The 14771-nt window shown below is 56.0% G+C and overlaps 3 protein-coding genes across 4 annotated transcripts; 1 reads left to right on the top strand and 2 right to left on the bottom strand.

The window, feature by feature from the left end:
• Nucleotides 1-1581: 1581 nt before the first annotated feature.
• Nucleotides 1582-3155, bottom strand: FAU (FAU ubiquitin like and ribosomal protein S30 fusion). The gene is made up of 5 exons (XM_004383745.2): nt 3039-3155; nt 2685-2767; nt 2448-2592; nt 1917-1972; nt 1582-1752 (listed from the first exon to the last, which is right to left on the bottom strand). The coding sequence occupies exons 2-5, from the start codon at nt 2757-2759 to the stop codon at nt 1627-1629; spliced, it is 402 nt and encodes a 133-aa protein (XP_004383802.1). The 5' UTR covers nt 2760-2767; nt 3039-3155; the 3' UTR covers nt 1582-1626.
• A 141-nt stretch (nt 3156-3296) lies between these two features.
• Nucleotides 3297-6898, top strand: MRPL49 (mitochondrial ribosomal protein L49). The gene is made up of 4 exons (XM_004383744.2): nt 3297-3374; nt 4613-4763; nt 5600-5724; nt 5858-6898. The coding sequence occupies exons 1-4, from the start codon at nt 3297-3299 to the stop codon at nt 6002-6004; spliced, it is 501 nt and encodes a 166-aa protein (XP_004383801.1). The 3' UTR covers nt 6005-6898.
• A 258-nt stretch (nt 6899-7156) lies between these two features.
• Nucleotides 7157-14357, bottom strand: SYVN1 (synoviolin 1). Of its 2 annotated transcripts, none has more exons than XM_004383742.3 (16): nt 14210-14357; nt 13232-13380; nt 12916-13008; nt 12676-12828; nt 12484-12532; nt 11969-12072; nt 11211-11337; nt 11017-11116; nt 10871-10936; nt 10662-10778; nt 10406-10569; nt 9984-10112; nt 9723-9890; nt 9450-9636; nt 8456-8607; nt 7157-8381 (listed from the first exon to the last, which is right to left on the bottom strand). In XM_004383742.3, the coding sequence occupies exons 2-16, from the start codon at nt 13361-13363 to the stop codon at nt 8275-8277; spliced, it is 1848 nt and encodes a 615-aa protein (XP_004383799.1). In that variant the 5' UTR covers nt 13364-13380; nt 14210-14357; the 3' UTR covers nt 7157-8274. The 2 variants fall into 2 exon arrangements, with proteins under 2 accessions (XP_004383799.1, XP_012413131.1); XM_012557677.1 differs by having other exon boundaries at nt 9723-9887; nt 14210-14284.
• Nucleotides 14358-14771: the final 414 nt, after the last annotated feature.

Below are 14771 nucleotides of genomic sequence, written 5' to 3'. Positions count from 1 at the left end.
AACTGCCAAGAACCATGTCAAGCGCTGGAAGACTTGACCCATGGCATGCCTGAAAGTAAGCCCTGGTCCTTCCTTTCTTTTCACCCCGGACCCAACGCCACTTCTTATCCGTTCTGTCTCCAAAATAACTTGGCATTTATCTGGATATGGGTCATCTATTTCAACACCAAGATTTGAATGACGTTAACTTTCAAATCCCTCCACTTCTTTACATCCACGGTCTCCGGAGGTCTAAGCTGCCCCCTCACCTGGATGTCAATGCCTTATCTGGTATCTTAACTTTCTTGTAAGCCCCCCAGGAAATCAGCCAGAAAAAGTAACAGATCACAACTGAGATCACATAAGTCCCTTGCTCAGAGTCCTTCCATGGCCCCCTCTTGCAGTTGGGGTGAACACCAAACTCCTCTCCATGACTGACAAGGCCCTGCAGGCTTCGCCACCCTCTCGCAGCTGTCACTTACTTGTCTCTGCCTTTGCAGTGTTCTTTTGGCTGCAACCTTCCCCATCTTCTCACTCGATTGGCTCACACATTCTATCTTCAGAAACCTCGAGATACTCACCTTTTCTTTCATCATAGCACGCTGCTTACCTTCTTTGAGACTATTAACGTCTACTTTATTCCCATTTTCTCCACAAGAATCTAAGCTCCTAGAGGGCAGGGGGTCATGTCTTACTTTTTCTTTTTTTTTAAATCTTAATCGCTAAAAACAAAAATAGCCAATATTTGCACTTACAATACACTAGGTGCTGATCTAAGCACTTTACATCCTTTAATCCTCATAGCAACTCTCAATAGATTAAATGTGTAGCTGGTTCAAGTTCAGACAGGAAGTAGAGCCAGGATCACTCAGGCAGTCCAAGTCCAGAGTTTAAGGTCTTTTACCATTGTATCCTGGTATGCTGTATCCCAAGAACCAGCAGATTCAAAAACTTCAGCTGAACGATGAGTGGGCATATGGATGCACTGGAAGCCTCAGTTGCCAGAAGGAACGTTGATTCAGCCCCAAAGGAGCTCTGCTCCTGGAATGCTGAAACAATCAACTACCCAAAGATGGCTCTGATTAGATTAGCAAGGCCAGTGAGCCAGTCACAGGCACAAACAAGGTCACCCATTGCCAGGGTGCCAGTGTAATCAGGCAAAATACCAAAGCTAAGGCCACTAGGTTCCTCCCTGGACTCTACCAAGCCCACAGCTGAATTCAACTTCAAGGAAGGGCCAGATCAGCGTTCCCCAATTTTCTATCCTCCATTGCTGCCTCCTAACAAACCTCCCACCATAATGATTCCTTCTCTGTTAAAAATGGAATGAAACCAGTACTTGGAAGAATTATTATGTGGGATCTGGAGTCTCCCCAGCTCTACATCTGAAGGGCTGACAGCTGTGGTTACTGCTTCTCACAGAAACCTTGCTCTTGTAGTTTACCCCCTCTTTTCCTCAGACCAAGGGCTTCTGTCTTTTCCTCACTCAACGCCTCCCAGAAATGAGGCCTCACTGCTCTTCTAGGTGGCACACCAACCAACCAGCCCTAGAAGCCATCTTCCCCCTGAGACCCTGCAAATGAAGATGAATCAATGAGATGGCTGGGCTAAATGGCTTTATTAGAGCGAGTTAGGATTACAAAGGGCTTACGAGTTGGCATTGGGGCCCTTCTTCTTGCCGAAGGTGGGCACGACATTGACAAAACGCCGGTTGTACTGCATCCGCCGCTTGGCCCGGCCGGTCTTCTTCTTCTTCTTCTCCTGCTTAGCCACCTAAAAAAGAGGGGAGCTGATGAAACCCAGGCTGACATCTTACGTGGAACCCCTTTCTTCAGCCTCATCACCCAGGAGGGGGAAGGCAGACAGGGCCAAAGTCAAGGGGCTTGGCTTAGCTGCGACAGGAGACAACGAAGGACACCACTCACACTCTCACTTACCTTGGGAGTCTGACCTCTCACTTTCCCAGCACGAGCCAGAGAACCATGGACTTTGCCTGTGATGGAAAACAAAGACAGTGAACAGTTAGGAGAGCAAGAAGCCCCCCTCCCTCAACCCAAGCCTTTAGGGGCAAGCTGGGCCCAACGGAAAACGAGAAAGAAGCTGTAGAGATTTGACCTCTGACCAAGAATGTGCTGATGCGGCACATTCTGGGGTTTCAAATCAGGGTCTTCCAGCCCCCGATTTTAAACAAGAAGTGGAAAGTGGCTTAGGGATCTGGTCTGGCCTAATTTTAGTGGGGAAATTGAGAGTTAGACAAAGTTCTGATAAGTACCTAACCTAGAACTATACTCTGGCTCAGTCTCCCGTGAACCTCTCTGGAGTTCCACCTGAGGGAGGCAAACAGGAAGAATGACACTGGAAAGCACTATCTATACGGCCACAGAAATGACACTAAGCTTCCAAGACTACACACTCTACACCCATTAACAGCTTACAGGCAGTTCAGTGGACACTCCTCCCCAACTCACCTCCAAGCATGCGACCAGCTACTTCCAGAGTGGTCAGGGCCTCCACCCCACACTGACCCAGGGTAGCCTCATCCTCCAGGGGCGTGCCTGCCAGGAGCACAACCTGATCTTCCGGGGAGATGCCCTCCAGAGACGCTACATGAGCCTACGGACAACATGAGGTCGTAAGCATTCCCGCGGCGGGTGAATGTGGGGAGCACAAAGATATAGAGCCCAGGAAGCACCACACAGCCTTACCTTGATCTGGGCGACCGTCTCCTGGCCGGTCACCTCGAGGGTGTGTAGCTCCTGGGCGCGAACAAAGAGCTGCATGACGGCGACTAAAGAATAAAAGAAGGATTGTAACAGAAGAGGAGAAAATGCTCTAGGCAGGAGCGGGTCGGGAAATGGGTGTCGGGTCGCAGACAATCGAACCACGGCGGAGGTGGCCGGGGGTTTCACGTGGGGAAGGCCGGGCCTACCGGAGAGGTCAGGTGGGACTCGGAGCCAGGCTCACAGGGCAGCCCTGTTCCTCCATCTCCCCCGCGCCCTGTGAGCTCGCAGCCAACCCGCCACTAGGCCCTCCGGACCCAGCCGCGGCCCAAGTCTTACCTGAAATGTGACCCCTGCTGCCGCTACGGCGAAGATGGAGCCGAGAAAGAGGAAGAAGCGAGAGCGCGCACGCCCTCACCGACCGCTGCGTGTTACGTCACTGCTGAGCGACCGCGCGTTACTCTCACACTTATACCGCCCAGGGCGGTCCTGGCCCCGCCCCTTAAGGCGTTCTTCCCGTCCCAGGCGGCGCGCGCAGGAAGGGGCGGGGCTAGGTGGGTTGTGCGCACTGAAGGCTAGCGTTGGTGGCAGGCCGAGATGGCAGCGACCGTGTTCCGGTCTGCGCTGTGGGGCTGGAGAACCGGCGTCCAGCCGAGCTGCGGGCTACGGCACCTGGTGAGACAGGCTGAGGGCAGAAACCGGGGTGTGAGGCTCACTGTTATTCATTGTAACCCTGAAAACCGCATTCGTCCTTACGGCCTTAGTTTTCCCGTCTGATTGGGGTCATTTGCCTGGAGCTTAGGTGCAAGACTGAGAAAGGGTTGCACGGCCTGTTGGCTTCGAGAGCGTGGAGATGGGAACCAGGCAGGAGGATAGCCCGAGTTAGTCAGAACTTCCCAGGCTTTCGAAGGGGAAACCTTCTGGGGTAGGAGCCGACCCCAGATCAATGGTGACACTTCGGGGAACTCAAGGCTCTTGATACGCAGGCCACTTCATCCTGCTTCCCTGCTGTCGTTGTAACCCCCTGACCTATCAGGACTTCGGGGTGTCTGTTGGGAGAAGTGTGCAAAAGGAGCTTTGGGCTGAAAGGATGGGAGGACGGATTCTGGAGTGTGACCTTCAAATCAAAACCAAAGCCATTACCCTCGAGTCGAGTCGAGTCGATTCCGACTCATAGCGACCCTATAGGACAGAGTAGAACTGCCCCATAGGGTTTCCAAGGCTATAATCTTTACGGAAGCAGACTGCCATATCTTCCTCCCGAGGAGCTGCTGGTGGGTTCGAACCACTGACCTTCAAGTTAGCAACCGAGTGCTTAACTACTGTGCCACCAGGACTCCCTAGTGTCACCTTAGGTACTGTTACGGCTTTTTTTTTTTTTAATACGTTAATCTCTCTTGGGTATAAAACGGGGTGATAAAATACCTACCTTGTCGAGCCGTAAGAATTAAGTGAAAACAATACCCGTAAAACACTTAGTACAGTGCCAAAACTTTCCAGGAAGGGGGTCCTACCGTGTGAGTGTGGATAGGGCATTACCAGGATTGCTGTAAGTGCCCAGAACCACAATATTTCCACAGAATGTTCAGAGAAAACTTCAAAATACTGAAAAATGTCATATTGGTCAGATGTGGTTAATTGGCTTTTCAGAAGTACGTAGGTCATGTTTGTAAGGGAGGCAGGCCAGAGTGCCTGACCTCTTCCAGTCCTACCTGTACTATGCACTCTGGTCAAAGTCTGGTGCTTTCCTACCTCCAGCCTTTTCTTTATGCCCTTCTCTCTGCCTGTTATATTTTCTTCCTCTACTTAATAATGTTCTGCCCATTCTGTGGTGGGTGATGCATAGGGGGGCGGGTGGCAGAGTGGCTGATGGAGAGATGTTTTTTTGTGCGTGTTTTCTTTTTTTGCCTCAGAGCCAAGTCCAGGGGCCTCCTGATTACCCCAGCTTCGTGGAATCTGTGGATGAATACCATTTTGTGGAGCGCCTGTTACCCCCTACCCGCATCCCAGAGCCCCCAAAGCACAAACATTATCCCACTCCCAGTGGCTGGCAGCCCCCTCAAGGTAAGCTGGGTGATGGGAGTGGCTTGAAGGCTGAGGGAAGCATCCTCCCCAGTGGTCTGCCTGCCCCACTGGCAGCTGAGGCTCTGGATTCCCCTGTGGGTTCAGGACCTGTTGAGGTCCTTCAGGGCTGACATCTGTCTCATGCCAAAGGGCAGGCCCAGGAGTGCATCCTTCTGTTTCACTGGTACCCATCCACACTGTTTGGCTGGGGACCTTCCCAGATGGAGGAAAGTGAAGCACATTGAGAAGACCCAAGAACTTGGGTCCCCTCCCCCGCAGTAGGCCGTATACCATAATTGAGAGCACAAGCTTGGAAGTCAGGCAGTTCTGGGTTTGCATTTGGCCGTACTCTTCATTGCTGGTGTGACTCTGTCACTTCGTTTCTCCCAACCCCACTTTGAGCAAAATGGAGATAATGTGTCTGCTTGGCACATAAAGCACTTCGTGCAGAGCCAGCATACGGTAGATGTTCAGTGCTTGTAAATCCCCTTCCTTTTGTGTCAGAGGTTGATTTTAGCCTCTTTGACCCAGTGGAGAAGGGCAAAGATTGGCCCCAAGGGGGACCGGGAAGACCCCAGAGGCCATGGCCCTGACTTCATTCACTCCGTAGAGATTTGTTGAGCACCTACTTGGTGCCAGGCCCTAAGCTGGGCATTGGGATACCAGGGTGAACACACGGGGCCTGGCTTTCTACTTGGAGAAACAGGAGGCTCAGGCCTGGGGTCTGGAGGCAGCGTGGTCCAATCGGGTGCACTGATCATCTGAGGGGAAGGGCCCTTGGCTGAGGTGGGGTGAGGCTTGGGAGGAGTTGGCTTATTGCTGTCCCTGCATCACAGACCCCCCACCTAACCTGCCCTACTTTGTGCGACGCTCTCGGATGCACAACATCCCTGTCTACAAAGATATCACACATGGTAACCGCCAGATGACTGTAATCCGGAAGGTGGAGGGGGACATCTGGGTAAGTGGTTCAGGGTCTGGTCCTGACCCTTTCAGGGCTGAGGGGCTGGGAGCCCAGGAGGCTGGGACTGCCTTCCCTGTCCTCCAGAAGGGAGGTGCTCTGGCCAGGCCTGACTGGTTTTTTTTTCCCTCAGGCCCTGCAGAAGGATGTGGAGGATTTCCTGAGCCCGCTGCTGGGGAAGATGCCCGTCACTCAGGTCAATGAGGTGACAGGTACCCTGCGGGTCAAGGGCTACTTTGACCAGCAGCTCAAAGCCTGGCTCCTGGAGAAGGGCTTCTGAAGCCCAGCTGAGCAGCCTGCACGACAGCGTCCTCTACAGACTGGAGTCCAGGGGACCTCAGGGGAAGGGATGGGTGCTGGAGCTGCTGGGGTAGAGGCCAGGGCTAAGGGCATGGGCCAGCAGAGTGTGAGGGCAAAAGGGCCTCAGGGTCAGGCCTTATTTGCACAAAGGGAGAACCGGGATCCTCTACCTAGGTGGCAGGACTGGGGAGGGCTCTCTACATTGGAGACCCACCAGGAACAGCTGAGCTAGTGGCCTGTTCCTGCTTTTCCTTTATTGGGGCTCATTGGGCTCAGCTATTTAATTCTGGGGTGGTAGTGACTGCCCTCTGGTAGGAGTAGCCCACCCAGTTTAGAGGAGGGGGTAGCACAGGGCAGACCAGTTGGGTGTGTTTATTTCCCTGCCCTCCCCAGCTCACTGCTGCAAACATTCCTGAACCCCTGCTCTAGGCCACATCTGGCTTGGTTGGAGGCCACGGAGAATACAGATTACTCAGGCAGGGCTCCTGGAGGTCTTAGTGTCCATGTGCACCCCTGGGCATGGAGAGAGTGAAGGCCCAGTTGGGGTCCTTATTCTATTCCAGAGCAGAGTAGAGCCTGACCAGCTTTCCAGGATCCTGGAAACAAGCTCCAGCCAGTGAAGTGGTTTGCTTTGGTTGGCCTGACCACGATGGGGTGGTTGGGAGTTCCAGGACTCCAGCACAGGGCTACCCTCCCAATATCAAGGCTGGACAGGGTGTTTGCAGGCAGGAAGATGGACTTTTGCCCATGTTATCCCATCCCACGCCAAGCCAGCTAGCTTTCACACTTGCCCACCCTTGGAGTTACAGGGGACAAAGGCCTGAGTTCCATCTCCACCCTACCCCAGCCCATCCCAGCACCCAACTGGCTAAGACAGGGTTCAGATCCTGGCACACCACCGCCCCTCCCCCCCCCAACTTGATCTCTGACCTAAGGCAAGGTACTTAACCTCCTGGGGCTCAGTTTCTTCGTGTGGAAAACGGGTGTATCTTAGTTTACCGATCAACACTGTCCAAGGACAGTGGTGTGCCCAAGTTTCCCTCTTGGAAACTCCAAGCCATTCTCCAGTCTACAGCCTCAGCAATGAATCGGGGCCCAACACACCAATCCTATGATGCCAACCCCACCAGTCGTTAATGCAAGTTTTTATTTGGTTGTATACACCATTAAGCTATTAAAATTTGTACAGTATTTACAAATTAAATAATCATCTGAAACTGTCTCCAGCAACTCTTGTAACACAAAACTGAGGGGAAAAAGGATGCGGGTAGGCAGACCTGGGCTCCTGTGGTCCCTCCCTGGCCTGGAGCCTTTTCTCAACTGCACAGACCAGGAGCCTGGCACTCCTGCTCCTCCTTCCTGGGGTCAAGCATTCAAATTCAAAAGACAGCGTTTAAGCCAAAAGACACTAGGAAGGAAGGAATTCCAATTCTTCTCAAGAAGTCCTGCAGGTCAAGAAATGGCCTTCCTCTGATGCTGGGGTTTGCAATGGTTAAGAGCAGACGCACTAGTCCTCAGCCCGCAGGGAGGCTGGGCAGTGGCTGCTGGGTGAGACCAGGTCAGTCTCCACTGGAGAAGCGGCACGGGGAGAGGAACCTGGGGGAGGGGCGGGGCAGGGTCCCTCAGTGCTGCCTGCCTGCCCCCCACCCCCAGGCACTCCTTTCCCTGAGTTGTGTGGTTGCCAGTAAGACACGGAAATGCCACAGGGCATAGGGGGCACAGCCACCACAAGAGGTTTCTGGGGAAATGGGGTAAGAAAAGGAAATCAGTACCAGTCTTGGTGGGTGGGCCAGGGAGCAAGATCCTGGCCTGCCTCCAGCCCTTCTGGAGTCCACACTGAGGAACGGGAGCTAATACTGTTCGGCACTGCAGCGTGACTCTGCATACACAAGTAGGGCTCGGAGGGGCTGCCCCTTCTCCCAGAAAGGGATGGGGAGTAAGAGCTTCACAGAGGCTGAGCCTTTCTGCCCTCACGGCCCAGCCAGGCCCCAGCAGAACACAGGGCTGAAGAGTGGGAGGAGGGCTGGGACTGACCCGAGATCCCCATGGCTGTCTGGGAACGGATGCCTGGAGTCAGCCGGGGACCCAGGCCTCTTTCTGCTTGGCTAGGGTAGGCCATCTCCTCTTTTTCAGAGCTGGGGGCTACTTCTCCCTGGTGCAGATAGAGAGGGAGCTGGCACTTGGTGGCAGGACGTGTTCCAGCGAGGGCTGCTCGAGAGAGCGGGGGCAGGGACTGGGCCTGGGGCAGTGTCAGTGGGCAACAGGGGACTCCAACTTTTGTAGGCGGCGGCGGCGGAGCTCTGCTGCGTCAGGCTCCCCATCTTCCGGCAGCTCCTCAGTGCCCACTGACTCTGGAGCTGAGGATAGAAGAGTCACAAGTGGAACCTGAAGAGTCCATCACCCCACCCCGCTGGGGGCTGACCACACGTACCTGGAGGCTTTTCAGGCTCAGGGGCAGGTGGGGAGGCTCCAGGGGATGGGGTGGTGGCCTCGGAGCTGGGAATGCTAGTGGAGGAGGCAGCAGCGACAACTGTAGGAGCAGCCTCCTCAGTGGGGCTGACTGACGTGGCAGGCCTGGGGGGCCTAGGAAGAGGAAAGAGGTGGGCGCCGTCTTGGCATCCTGGGCTGGGCAGATTCTCCCAGCCCTTGGTGAGTCTGGCAGGGCTGAGTCCAGCACTGAACTGCCTAGTGACCAGCAGACACCGGGAATGGGTACTGACTGGATTCCCAGACGTGGCAACTCAAGGGCTGAATGGCTGCAGACCACAGATGATGAGCCACTTGCGGGCAGGGGCCTTGTTCACTGTTAAGCTGCAGTCTCCACTCGGGTGCCAGGCACCTTAGAGGGTGGCCACCTATCACATACTGTCAGTCACAGTGCTCAGCCTCAGCCTCCAGCTCCACACAGCCTGTGCTGTTACTGTGGGGTGCCAGGCACACTGTACGTGTTACCACAAACAGGAATTACAGCTCTCTTTTCAAATAAGGTAATGGAGTCACAGAGCCAGCGAGTCAGGGGGCCAGGACTAGACCTCAGGCCAGGCTGGCTCTAAGTGACTTTCTCATTTGCCATCCCATTCCAGGGGCAGTGATCCCCAGGCACAGTGTCACCACCTCTGTAGGAGGGTGTTACCCGAGGAACTAAAGCACTAGGACTATGGATGCTTTGACTTCAAAAAAATATAAACACAATTCCAGGTCAGTGCTCTAATAATAAAGGACCACCCCCACTTCCTTGCATCCAAACATGCTTTCTGAAGTGGGAGGAGAAGAGGCGCTGGGAGTCACCAAGAACTCCGAGACCCTGGGATGCAGACAGGTGTCACAGGTTGGCAGGGAGACAAAGGCCAAGAGCCACTGCTGGGGCCTCCTCTCGGCAGTTCAGCCAGCATCCCCAAGTGCACCCCGTCCCCCGTGAGACGCACCCTAGGGAGGCAAGCACGGTGAGGTACTGGTTGATCTGCAGCATGGCAGCATCCAGCAGCGTGTGGATATTCCGCAGGCTCTGCAGCCGGGCCTCCAGATGCTGCCGCTCGTGGCCCTCCAGAGCCCGCAGCTCCTCGGGGGTCAGCCCAGCAAAGCCCGCAGGGGGCACAGGCATTGGGGGGAAGGCTGCGGAGAGGTAGCAGCTCAGCCTGGCTGCTGGGCCAGGCATACCCTCCCGCTCCAGAACACCCCGCAAGAGCAGCCTGACTTACCAAAGGGGGGAGGCAGGGGCATACCCATCCAGGGGGGAGGGAAGGGGAAGCCTGGGGTGGGGCCAGCCTCAGGGGCAGGGACGGAACCAGGTGCCGGGGCAGAGGCTCCAGCAACAGTAGGGCCTGCAGCTGTGGTCGTGGCTGCTCCACTGGGCCGAGAAAGGGCTGCTGAAGAACAAGAATGAGAAGTCAGTGAGTCCTGCAGGGCCTCTGGTTCTATCCCTCTCCCTCACCAGCTGTCACATTACCCAAAAGGCTTACCTGCACTTGTGGTTGGAGGGGCCGCAGCCTCTCCTGAGCTGGGAGGTGGCGGGACAGGTGGGAAGGGGCCCATGGGGGGCCACAACGGGAACATGCCTGGAGGAAAAGGAGGCAGGAGGCCCTGGGGGACTGTGGAGAGAAGACAGGGTGGAAAAAAAAGGCCAAAATGAGATAGACCCAACTCCCAGACAGGGTCTTGGCTGTTGAGAGCTGTCTCTGCAGCCCCAAGCCCCTGAGCTTGCCTCCAACCCAGCAGGATCACACAGGACTGCCACCCCTTTCTGGTCTATTCACCCACTCATGCCCATGCTGTGAGCTGCCGGAAGGCAGGGACTGTATCCCATTCACCTCAGCCTCTCCCATACCCAGCCCAGGGCGAGGCCCAGTGGTGTGTTGGATGGCCAGACAAGGGGGGCACTCACAGTTAGGGGGCTGGGGCAGGAGTGGTGGGGGGTGGGGGGCAGGGGGTGGCCCCTGGTCCGCAGGCTCGGGGGGTGGTGGTGACTGGGCTGGCAGCGATGCCCGAAGAACGTCCATGCGGCAAGTAGGGCAGGTCTGTTGCCGCTGGAACCAGGAGCGCAGGCAGCTGGGAGCCAAGAGCAGGCGGGGGTCAGCAGGTCCCCAGGGGCTGCCTCCAAGGCCTGTCGTCGATGTGCAGGCTCCCCAGGGCCCCCCCACCTGGTGTGGAAAATGTGGTTGCAGGGGAGCCTCTTGGCACCAGTCACCATCTCTTCCCGGCAGATGATGCAGACGTTGTCCACTGCCTGGAGTTCCTCTGGGGTGGCATCTGGATACCTGGTTAGGACCGGGGATGAGTCAGGACCATAACTGCAGGCAGGGGGACCCAGGGCAGAGCTTGAGAGAGCAGCCAGGACAGGCCCACTTACAGTGTGTTCATGTTGCGGATGGCTCGGCGAGACATGATGGCGTCTGTCACAGCTTTCTTGAACTGCCTGAAAGGACAGTTTGGGTGGAAGGAGGGGGAGGGATCAGGTAGGGGCCAGAAGGGACGGGGGAGCAGGGCTGGGCTCACCTCATGGCCAGGTACATGGGCCGGATGGCAAAGAGTGGGAAGGTGTGCACCTTGATCATGATGGTCATGAAGGCCATGTACAGCAGAACCTTGATGAAGCCTGGGGGTGGGGGGGTAGAGACAGCAGAGGGTCACCAGCTTGGAGACAGAGTCTGGGACACTGGTCCAGGTCAGGGGGTCCAGGATCCTCTCACCTGTGAACAGCTCCGTGTAGAGCATGTACACGGCCTTGTTATCCCAGGGGTTCTCGCTCTGGAGGTCCACGGAGTGCAGCACATACTTGATGAAGATGGTGAGCACCATAGTCATCAGGATGGCATACTGGAGGAAGGAGCATGGGGCATAAGCACAAGGGACCCCTTGCTCCAGCCACACTCTGCTACACCCAGACCTCTGCACACCAGGGGACAATGGTTACGAACACAGGCTCTGGACATGGACAGCCAGGGTCCTCTCGCTCCTCCACTTACTAGCTGGTGTGACTTTAGGTAACTCACTGAACCTCTCACCTTTCGGTTTGCTTGTCTGCCAAATGACAGAATGAGATGTTCCTTTATAACAACGTTTTGCCGATTAAACGAAGCAAGTCAAATGCTCAGGACAGGGCCTGGCACATGGTAAGCACACAAAAGAAAGCAAACAAATGTGAACTGTCATCTTTGGACACTCTCTCTCTGCCAGGGGCACACCTCCCCAACTGTCCGTCAAGCAAATTCTCTCCTGTCCATCAACAGTTAGCTCTGGCATCACCTCCAGGAAGCCTCCCCTGAGCACCCAGGCCAGGGGTCCTCCTCCATACCGCCTCTTTTTGTGTCTTCCCCAATTACCCAGGAGTGAGCTCATGGGAGGGGCTGGCCACAGAGCAGGTGCTTAGTAAGGGTTTGTTGGGTTATTCAAGGCAGATACAGCATCACCTCAGGCTTGTCCCTCCGACCTCCCAAGACAGTTTTACCTCAAAGCCAAATACCAGCTGCACAGAAGCCCCACGGGTCAGGATGCTGTGATAGGCGTGGCTGACGAAGAGGAAGTCCAGGATACCCAGAAGGAACATGAGGGCTGTGGGGACCCCCCAAAATTGGGGGTGGGTGGGGTCAGCCCAGGGCCTGACAGTCCCTTCCTGCTCTAGGACACCTCCTGCTCCAAACTCACCAAGGCCCCAGCCATGGTCGTCACGCTCCACCAAACCCAGCCCCCTGGGAACTCTAGTTCTGCCTCAGGGGGCACTAGGGCAGCCCAAGCTCCAGGTGAGCAGAGCTGAGGGCCTAGGCAGTTAGGCCCTGGAGTGGAACAGGATGGAGAGATATGCAAATTAACTTCCTAAATTATCTTTCCTGTACAGCTGTGGGCAAAAGGGGCAGCCTGTGCTCTGGGGTACAGGCCCATAGTTAGTGACTTCTGACATTCCAATCCTCCATGTGCCTCTTCTCCCTCCAGCTCCCTCCCCTATTTCCTGAGAATCTCACTCACAGACAATGCGGCAGTGAAAGAGCCAGGAGATATTGGGGCTGCGTTCCATCTGAGGCAGAGCAGAGAGGTGGTCCATTAGGGAAGCTGGGGTTCACCCCACCTCCCTAACTCAGCCCTCACTCCTCCACAAGCCTGCCCACCAGCCACTCCCTGGTTTGTATCTGTTCCAGAGAAGCCCCTGACCAAACTCACAAAGTCCACACGGTCCTCAGCCAGCCAGTGGAAACACTTAAGGAAGAGGAGGAGAGTGAAGAGCGCAACAAAGCGAGGGCTGAAGTCGTCCCGGAAGACAGTGAAGGCCAGACAAGTCTCAGTGACAGCATACCAGGAACGTTCCAGGAGGTGCTGGGGATTGGGCAGAGAGTGCTGTGGAACCAACATTCAGCTGGCCCAGCTCTCTGCCCCTCACCTTTGGGGCTGCTACCATCTTACCTCCATCTCTGCTGCTCTCAGCTGCCCAAAGAACACCTTGCCCATCACCTTGCCCAAGAGGAAGACAAGGACAAAGGCCTGGATGTACAGGACCTAGGGGTGGGGAGAAGCTGTGGTTTGAAGTCACGTCTGCTTCCCTCTGCCTGGAGCTCCTCGTTCAGGAACCTCCCAACATCCTCAACACAATTTCTTTAAAGTTAAGCAGTTGGTGGCTACTTCCTCTCTCCCCTACTTACCTGACCTCTAGCCCCGCCCCCATCCCAGGACAACTCCTCCTTCCCTCCCAGGGAGTGCCTCCCCTGAGTCCTGAACTCACTGCCATGCTGGGGCTGGACTTGGTCAAGTACACCACAGTGGGATAGAACTGGTGCTTGAGGTAGTAGGCATGAGCCACCACGGCTCCGGTCAGCGCCAGGCTGGCCGCCATCATCACTGCGGTGCGGAACATCGCCCTGGCCCGAAGACCTACACGGAGAAAGGAAGGCAACTAACAGCTGATAGCCATGGTGTGCAAGCCCAGCACAGCACCTGACACACATGGCAACTATAGGGAAAAGAAAAATTTCACTTCACCCCCACAGATCCAGAAGAGTCCATGCTCCCCAGTTTACAGATAAGAAGCTTGCGACTGGGAAGGGTTAAGTGACAACACTGACGCAAGGCCTGGAACCTGGGCCAGTCTTGCTTCAAATCTAGGGCTCTTTCCACGCTGCCTGCCAAGCCGCCTCCTTTAGGGAGGCAATGGGGAAAGGCAGTCGAGTTGGAGGAGGAGGGAACTGCCACCGCCGGCCCTCAAGTGAAGATGCCGGGGTGGGCTGCGAAAGCCGAACCTGCTCTAGAGGTGGGAACACGGGGCCTGGGCAGAGAAGAGGCAAGGCACAGGGGGCGCAGTCCGGCAGTCAGAGGCGCCGGTGACAGCTCTGCCAGGGTGGGCAGCTCGGACGCGCGCCCTGCGAGAGTGGGCGGGGTACGTCAGCCTGGAACCCTGGCTGCCCCCAGCCCCGGGGCAGTGTCAACTCTGGGCACCCGAGAAACGGCCGCAGGAAGGGGTGCAGTGGTTGGACTGAGGGGGGGCCGGGTCGCCCGCGCAGCCGCGCACCTGTGAGCACCAGGAGTTGAGAGAGCCGCAGGCAAGGGCCCAGCCTCTGGGGAGCGGCCGAGCCGGCGCCTAAGGTCTACAGCCAGCTGACAGGCCGAAAGCAGAGGCAGGGCTGAGGGGGCGGGCTGACCTCAGAGTCCTCTAGGAGAAAATCCAGGCCCCAACCCCAACCCAGGCCCGACCCTGCTCACTCACCAGCAGCACAGCGCCGCGCGGCCACTCAATCCGGCGACTGCTGCGGCCGCTCCGGTTAACAACACTCCCACCCCCTGCGAACCGGAACTTCGAGGGGTAAGACACCTCACTTCCGGCGGCGCGGGGCGCGGCGTGGGTCGTACCAAGTGCAACCTTCCCTTGCCTGCCCAGCGCCCTTTCCATGGTGCCGGGAGCAATTAGTCTCACTGCAGATGGTATTCTTGTCGTGGGAGAGGGCTGAACAGGAAATGGGAGAGGTGGTCTGAGCGGATCAGGGCAAGCTGGGAGTTTAGAGTCCCCCTATTTATTAGTCACACATGGTATCGTCTCTACCTCTCTGAGTGGACTTAACCTAGCGGAGGACTCTAGCGTTCACAGATGCTGGGTGGTTGGTGGCGCACTATGGGGCCGTACCACTCGGAAGGGGGAGTATGCAAAGGACAGACTTTACAAGTGTAAGAGAAAGAAAATGTTTTAGAGTTTCCTTCTAGAGGCATTCCTAACAGTTTGATAAACAAACTGCTTTCCAGGAGAACTGGGTGCAGAAAACAAAAAATTACCT

The sequence above is a fragment of the Trichechus manatus genome, unplaced genomic scaffold (assembly GCF_000243295.1).
Source record: "Trichechus manatus latirostris isolate Lorelei unplaced genomic scaffold, TriManLat1.0 scaffold00113, whole genome shotgun sequence".
Taxonomy (NCBI): Eukaryota; Metazoa; Chordata; class Mammalia; order Sirenia; family Trichechidae; genus Trichechus; species Trichechus manatus.
This window is presented reverse-complemented; position numbering and strand designations above follow the sequence as displayed.

Bases quoted from the DNA above. Each gene is read 5' to 3' on its own strand.
- MRPL49 (XM_004383744.2), top strand. From the start codon at position 3,297: ATGGCAGCGACCGTGTTCCGGTCTGCGCTGTGGGGCTGGAGAACCGGC. The intron at 3,375-4,612 runs GTGAGACAGGCT...TTTTTGCCTCAG, and splicing joins GCTGCGGGCTACGGCACCTG to AGCCAAGTCCAGGGGCCTCC. The intron at 5,725-5,857 runs GTAAGTGGTTCA...TTTTTCCCTCAG, and splicing joins AGGTGGAGGGGGACATCTGG to GCCCTGCAGAAGGATGTGGA.
- SYVN1 (XM_004383742.3), bottom strand. From the start codon at position 13,363: ATGTTCCGCACCGCAGTGATGATGGCGGCCAGCCTGGCGCTGACCGGA. The intron at 12,073-12,483 runs GTGAGTGAGATT...GGGTCCCCACAG, and splicing joins CTTTCACTGCCGCATTGTCT to CCCTCATGTTCCTTCTGGGT. The intron at 10,113-10,405 runs GTGAGTGCCCCC...TTCTCTCCACAG, and splicing joins CCTGCCCCAGCCCCCTAACT to TCCCCCAGGGCCTCCTGCCT.
- FAU (XM_004383745.2), bottom strand. From the start codon at position 2,759: ATGCAGCTCTTTGTTCGCGCCCAGGAGCTACACACCCTCGAGGTGACC. The intron at 2,593-2,684 runs GTAAGGCTGTGT...TGTTGTCCGTAG, and splicing joins AGACGGTCGCCCAGATCAAG to GCTCATGTAGCGTCTCTGGA. The intron at 1,753-1,916 runs GTAAGTGAGAGT...CCTCTTTTTTAG, and splicing joins TGAGAGGTCAGACTCCCAAG to GTGGCTAAGCAGGAGAAGAA.